Source organism: Lynx rufus, unplaced genomic scaffold (genome assembly GCF_022079265.1).
Source record: "Lynx rufus isolate CCGP_SWC_20201006 ecotype Redwood Valley unplaced genomic scaffold, mLynRuf1.p SCAF_5, whole genome shotgun sequence".
In the NCBI taxonomy this organism is placed as follows: Eukaryota; Metazoa; Chordata; class Mammalia; order Carnivora; family Felidae; genus Lynx; species Lynx rufus.
The window spans coordinates 7,441,247-7,448,279 of record NW_025814867.1 but is presented as its reverse complement, the minus strand read 5'-3'; the positions used below and the strand labels follow the sequence as shown (position 1 = coordinate 7,448,279).

The following is a 7,033-nucleotide window of genomic DNA, read 5'->3' as shown; positions in this document are numbered from 1 at the left end:
GGGGCCCAATCTGGTACAAGAAATTCTGTGAAAGAATGAGTCAAAGGCGCACACAGCACTGCTCGAAGATGTGCACTTGGCCCCAGTCACTCACAGGCCACAGTGGCTTTCAGAGAACCGCAGGTCCTCCGCTCCCAAAGCAGAGCCCTGCGGGGCCAAAAGAGGCTTGGCCCAGGAAACATGTGTCAACCCTAAAGGCAAGGGTGACCTGTGAATCCTAAAATCTTGAGGAATTGAGAGTAGGCTAAATTAAGAGGGAGATGCCAGGGTTTCCTCCCATCAGATATGTGAATGTTCAGTCGGGCTGCAAGGAATGCTACCAGTCCTAAGTCTTGAATATTCTCTGGTTCTTGAGATCTACCCAGGGGGGTTACTAAGGATCCGAAAGGCCTTTGTCAATATCTTTTTTAACCTTTAAAGGTCAGAATTCAGGAGTGGCACCATTTCAGAAGGGAAGTGTGCTTCAGAAAATCTTTTTTTGAGCCTGTCTTTAAGTGCAGCTTAGTAGCTCTGCCTAAGAGTGAATTTTTTCCCATTAACCTTCCTCCCACCCCTTTGATTTGGGATAGCCAACGAGTGTCAACAGGGGGAATAAACTCGTGGCAAAGCAATGGCTCTAGTGCATCTCCTCAGGGAATCTGAGAAGGAAAAATGAGGATCTCAGGAAGGGCTCAAATCGCGTATCCTCAGTGTCGTGGGACCCTAGGAACAGAGGCTTGTGGGTCCCCCATCCCAGGGGAGCGACAATGGCTGAGGAGGCAAGGACAGCCTGATACCCACTGAGAACAGTTAACTGAGGGAAGCAAATCACACCAGCCTCTTGAGTTCCGCTGGGCAGAGACAGATGAACTTGGCGTTCACATTCTTCCTCTCCTATCCATGTCCTGCTTGAACTCCCAGCCACCCAAGCAGCCATCACACAACTCACTACACATGGTGTGGCTTGAAGCCACCCCCGCAGATGACAGGCCTCGTACCCAATTGGTTTTCTCTACTTCTCACACTTCCTAACCACTTCCATATATCACAACTTACCTGGCCAGGCCCCCTGGACTCAGGCCCCTTGGGGGGCCCTCATTAAGGACTCGGTAACCCGGCACACAGCTTCCTATTCCAGAGTTAGACACTGGCGGGCTCTTACCTCCTTCACAAACTAACCTCACCCCATCTTGCACCTTTCTAATGCTCTCACTTTTAGTGCCACGCGTGTGGCCCCTTCCACATGTCTTTACTGCACATCACAGACAACGTGGGTCACTTATTTATGGATGACGTAGGTCAGCGCTTCTCAAAAGGTGGTCCGCGTACCAGCGGAGTCGCTATGCTGGGGTGGAGGTGCTGCTTGTTGGAAAGGCAGATCTCCAGATCTCATGGGTCACCCAAGGAACTGGATTCTTTGGGGGGGGGGGCGTCTTTAATCCGCTCCTCCGTGGATTCTTCTGCATAGTACATCAGTAAACAGCAAGTGACATGCACCCCGAGTAACGGGCTATGCAGAGTAAGGATGAGAATCTCAAACACAATTAGCGCCCGCCATTAACCTACAAAGCAGCTTCATTTCCACATATTAAAAGAACTAAACAATTGGCCTGCCATGCGTGTGGGCAGGGACTATATGGGAAATCTCTGTACCCTCCACTCCATTTTGCTGTGACCCTAAAACTGCTCTAAAAATGAAGTCTATTAAAAAAAAAAAAAGCTGACCCTCCTAAGATGAGACAAACAAACACATCTCTGCCTCACCTTCTCTCTGCATAGGTTCCTTTTTATTCTCTACTTACCCTAGCCTAACCTCCTCTGTGAAGCCCAGATGGGTCAAACCCTGTTCCAGGCTCCCATAGCCCCAGCGTACTTACTGATTATGACAACGTTAAGGTACGTACACCCTACACTGTGACCAACTACTCCCTTGTTTCATCCTGGTGAGTCACAACCTGACTTGTTCACTGCCGTATCCCCATCCCCCCACCATGACATATGGAACTCTGTGGAATGCTATCAAGTTTGTTGGATGAGTGCTCGAGTGAATGGATGATGTTGCCGCTGAGATTAACAGCAGCTGAAGTGTGTCAGGGGGATGGGTGGACGAACTGGCTGAGCCTCTCCTTTTCTACACGTGCACAGCTATCCCTAGAGTCACCCTTCTTGTCTCTGAGGCACAGCGATGGAGGGCCTCATTTACGTACTCTGTTTCTGGGGTGGCTACTCTGAGTTTATACAGTAATCGGTTGCAGTCCTCTCAGACCAAAGAAGCAACGGCTACTGTCCCCTGAAGTACTACACCCGCAGCTCGATGAGGAAAACAGAAGCCACACTAGGTATTTCAAACATGGGGATTTAATGCAGGGAATTGACACGGGTTGGGTAAGGCCAAGAGAGGGCCATTGAGGTAGCCCAGACGTTAGTAAACACAGGACGCAGCTACTAACCTTAGGGCTGGGGCAACAAAAGGGAAGAGATGGTGTTACCAGAACCTAGAAGCTTTGATGGGGGACCCCCCACGGCTGGTGCCCGGCCCTCTGTGGGGGCTGCTGCGCGGCGGCTGCTTGGACTTCTGAGGGGGGCGCTGCTTGGCTGGTGGTGGTCGGACCTCTGGGCGGGGGCGCGGTTGACGCTCGGACCTCGGAGGGGACCGTGGCTTGGCCGGTGCTCTGACCACCGCGGGGGGTGCCGCTGGCTGTTGCTTGGGCCTCTGAGGGGACGTTGCCCGGCGGCTGGTGCTGAGGGGGCCAAAAGAAGCTGGAGGCTGGAGCCGTGGCTCTCCTCTGCTGCTTAAGGGATGCTGACAGGAGCTGGAAACAGGGAGGCAGGCCCTGCCCCCCCCCACCTTCCAATCGCCCTCTGGTACCTTCGGAACCTAACAGGGAGCGGACCGCAGGGCACTGGGGGAAGAGCGGCCCAGACTCACGGAACAGAGCAGGACGGGGCGTGGAGCCAGCGCCCAGCCGGATGCCCGGTGGGCAGTGCAGCCCACTTACCTGGTTTTCTGGCAGGCACAGCAGATCCAGTCCTCTTCTTTCTTCTGGTAGAAGCAGCCACTTCTACAGATGCTGTACTTCCGATCCACGATCTCCCGTTTGGAGTTGAGGAAGGTGAACGGCGGGCAGCAATGTATGCTGAAGTGCTCCGAAAGCTTCTGGTTCTTGGAGAGTCTGGGGCCCTCCTTAACCGTTTTCTGACTCATCTCACTAGAAGTCATTGATGCGAGGAGAGGTGGGGAGACACGAAACAGCACGTCAGGGGGGAGCTTTCTACTCCAGGAGCCTAGGGCCGGCCATTCCCGCGGTCCAAAATTCACATTCAGCCTTGTCCTACACCCTGAATCTGGAAGCTCAGTTTCTGGCCCGGCTCTACAGAAAGGGATTCAGGGCTTATTAATTTTTTATTGGCCTACTTTTCAGTCATGTTTTCCGAAAACGGACACTTTTTAACTTACGTATCAATGACCCGTTTAGGATAGGAAAAATATTACAAAACCAAACACACTTGTGGAAAAATAATATTCTAGGTTTCAGAAAGACCTCTTCTTTAAAATAATGATAATAATAATAATAATAGGTTGGTGCTAAAACCATGGTCACTGTTCATACAAAAAAATACTACACGGTCATGAAAAAGAACAGTCGCCATGTTTCCATCTCATGAACACAATGTTGAACCAACAAAAGGCTGAACACAACGAATATAAGCTGTATGATTCGATTTACATGAGGCTCAAAAACAGGGAAAGCTTAGTCTACAGTGCTAGAAATCCGAACATAGCTATGTTTGGAGAAGGTGAGGTCTGGCTAGGAAGGGGCATCAAAGTGCCAGCCGGGGGCAGATGTTCTGGGTCTTGATCTAAGAGGTGATTGCTTGGGTGCGCGTGTATGTACAAATTCAGTGAGCTACACACTTAATTTTTGTGCATCTCACTATTTACTTGGGTTAAAAAGAAAGAGGAGAAGGAGGAAGATGGGGAGGAGGAGGAAATCAAAGAGAAGTTTGAGTCTTGGAAAAAACCTCCCAAACAGGGGTAAAAAATTGAATCACTACAACACCCTTTTGAGGAATGCAACAAATGCAGTAATTGTCCCACCTAACACCACAACACTAGCACGCAGGGCACGTAAGTGATTATATTAATCAATTAAGAGTCAACAAATACACACGGTGACATGCATATATTAGACACTGAGAAAGTCCTTGCTCTCAACAAACCCAAGGTCAAGGTAGACACACAGCTGTGCCGTCCGTAAATACAAACTGTGATGGTGATCAATAGACATATGTACAAAGGTCGAGGGAAGCACACAGAGAAGGGATGAATTGTTTGAATTCAGAACAGATGATCTGGGTTTTAAGGATGAGTACATTAAAAACAACTGCGTTACTCTGAGGGGATATGTTCATTGTTTCAGGACATTCATGTGGAAGGTGGGTGGGTATCCAAAACACAGCAGCTACAGCCGCCATCTTGAGAGTCCCTCACCTCTGGAAGAAGCCCAGCCTTGGGAATGGATGTGATGAGTAGGAACTGAGCAAGAAGCCAGGCCAGGGAAGGCTCCCAGGAGGGGTAGTGGGCCTACCTTCACCCTTCAGGGAGAGGGGCAAGGGAAGAAGGAACAGCAGAGGCAGCCAGAGAGGTGGGAGGAGTAACAGCCTCTTAGAAGAGAAATTTCCAGATTTGCAGAGGAGATGGGCAACAGTTCTCAAAGAAACCCTTGGTACAAACAGGCATTTTTAGAACAATGAGAAACTGAAGTTGATTTTTAGGGTCTGATTCATTGTAAAATCCTTAAAGACGTGCCAAATCCTTACCCAAACCCTACACAATGTGGCAAAAAGTTCAGCTCAGGTTTGAAAATAAAGAAACACTGCAAGACTAACCTGTAGGAGTCATTTGTTTTCACTCCTGGCACATGGAGACAATGTTATCCGGCTTTTCACAGTCAACCCAGACACCCCCCCCCCCAATTCCTCCAGCTTTCTGGAATCCTCTTTTCCCAAAAGGGTCAGGTATTCAACACAAACAGCAGAAAATCTAGCACTTGCCCCAAATTTTTAAGAATGACTGGCATGGGCAAAAATAAAATTAAAAAAAAAACGTTGAAAAAAAAAAATTTAAAAAGGGGCGCCTGGGTGGCGCAGTCGGTTAAGCGTCCGACTTCAGCCAGGTCACGATCTCGCGGTCTGTGAGTTTGAGCCCCGCGTCGGGCTCTGGGCCTGGAGCCTGTTTCCGATTCTGTGTCTCCCTCTCTCTCTGCCCTCCCCCGTTCATGCTCTGTCTCTCTCTGTCCCAAAAATAAAAAAATAAAAAAATAAAAAAAAAAAAACGTTGAAAAAAAAGAATGACTGGCATGGGGTAAAAGGGGGACTTAAAATCTCTTGTGACTCTGAGTCCCCCCTCTGACAGAACTCTCAATTCCTACCCACCTGACGTGATGCCTTGGCCCACCCCATGCCTGTCCAGACCCACACCCAGCCATTTCTTCCCCCAGCACATCAAGGGAAATTTCTTAAATTCTCATTCCATGACATTTCTCACCCTCTGCCTTCCCCAACCATGTCCAGCAGAGGGCAGCCTCACCTCCTGCTACCCTCCGTGTGTGATTCCCTAAAGGAAAAGAGGTTCTCTTCCGTGGAACCTTGACATTCTTCCAGGGCAACCAGCTGAAAATCCACCCCTCCCCCCCTTTACCTTAGTATAATATTTATAGTCTGTGGAAAGGCTCTGGCTACTATTTCTCCTCGTAGTGGAAATGCAGCGTTTAGCTGGGGTACGTGATTAATTGCATATGCGCACTGCCTCTCCAACTCTGCCCACACCATGTTCCAGTTCAGGAATGTTGAACCCCACACGCTAAGCAACAGCAATACACACGCGAGTCATTCTTTCCCAACACTCCAGGCTTACTAGTATATTAGTTATAACCACAAATAACAGCACAGGAAAGAACTCACATTTACTGAGCACCCATTGTATGGTGGTTGCTTTCTATGCCTCCTTTTATAACATGGGTATTATCACCAACAAACTAAAGACGGAAGAAGCTAAAAATCATGACCAACTTCATAAAGCCAGAAAGAAATAGACAGGGGATATGAATCCATGTCTGTGTGACCCCAACATCCCTGTCCTTTGACGAGGTCCAACACTATCTGTGCCTTGCTGTGCTCAACCCTCCTCTCCCCCAAAAGACTGGACCTTGGAGGGCTGGAAATGGGCCAGAGAATGGGATAAGGCTGCATAGATGCAAGGGTCTGTGTCTTGGGGTGAGAAAGACTGTAAGTTGGGAAAACAGCTCACCGAAGAAGGAAGGATAGAGACTGGGCTTGGGGACATCACACAATATGGCGGCCTAGACCTCCCTGTCAGAGCAAGAAACACATGATGGGGCACTGGGATGTAAACCCCTAGTGCCCTGAAGGCAGTGTGTCCCACGGGTGCTTCCTCTGCCCTTCCCCAATTGGCCCTTAATGGGTTTTAAAATCTACATTTACTGTTGAAAATTAGAAAACTTGGATGGATAAAAATAACAAAAATCCCATAGTTAACCACTTACAAAATATTTGGACATTTTTTTATTTGGTAATATTTAGAGATAAATATATAGTTAATAAAAAGCAGGACCATACCTTACATACTCTTCAGATTTATATACTTGGAAAATCATCCGTTTTAAGGTTTACAGATATACACATTATTTATAGTATTCTTATGCTTTTTAAATCTGTGATAAATTTTATAGTTACAGCCCCCTTTATAGTTCATATCATTTATTTGCATCTTGTCTCATTTTTCTTAATTCATCTTGCCAGTAGTTTTCCTACTATATTATTCTTTTCAAAAACAAGCTCTTGGTTTTCTTGCTTGTCTTTGCTCTTTTTAATTTTTTTCTAGTTCATTAATTTCTGTAGGGATTTATTATTTTCTTCAATTTTTTTCTAGGTTTATGTCCTTGGGTCTTTTTTTTTTCTATATTCTTTTTTTTTTTAATGTTTATTTATTTTTAAGTAATCCCTACACCCATCATGGGGCTCAAACTCACGA

The 7,033-nt window shown here is 47.4% G+C and overlaps 1 protein-coding gene across 2 annotated transcripts; it reads right to left on the bottom strand.

The window, feature by feature from the left end:
- Nucleotides 1-2,464: 2,464 nt before the first annotated feature.
- MOBP (myelin associated oligodendrocyte basic protein) lies at nt 2,465-3,184 on the bottom strand. Of its 2 annotated transcripts, none has more exons than XM_047098837.1 (2): nt 2,979-3,184; nt 2,465-2,720 (listed from the first exon to the last, which is right to left on the bottom strand). In XM_047098837.1, exons 1-2 carry the CDS (start codon nt 3,182-3,184, stop codon nt 2,465-2,467), a joined length of 462 nt encoding a protein of 153 aa, XP_046954793.1. The 2 variants fall into 2 exon arrangements, with proteins under 2 accessions (XP_046954793.1, XP_046954794.1); XM_047098838.1 differs by having other exon boundaries at nt 2,465-2,714.
- Nucleotides 3,185-7,033: the final 3,849 nt, after the last annotated feature.

Coding starts and splice junctions, on each gene's coding strand:
- MOBP (XM_047098837.1), bottom strand. CDS start 3,184: ATGAGTCAGAAAACGGTTAAGGAGGGCCCCAGACTCTCCAAGAACCAG. Junction 2,721..2,978: donor TGTGCCTGCCAGAAAACCAG/GTAAGTGGGCTG, acceptor TGGCCCCCTCAG/CACCAGCCGCCGGGCAACGT.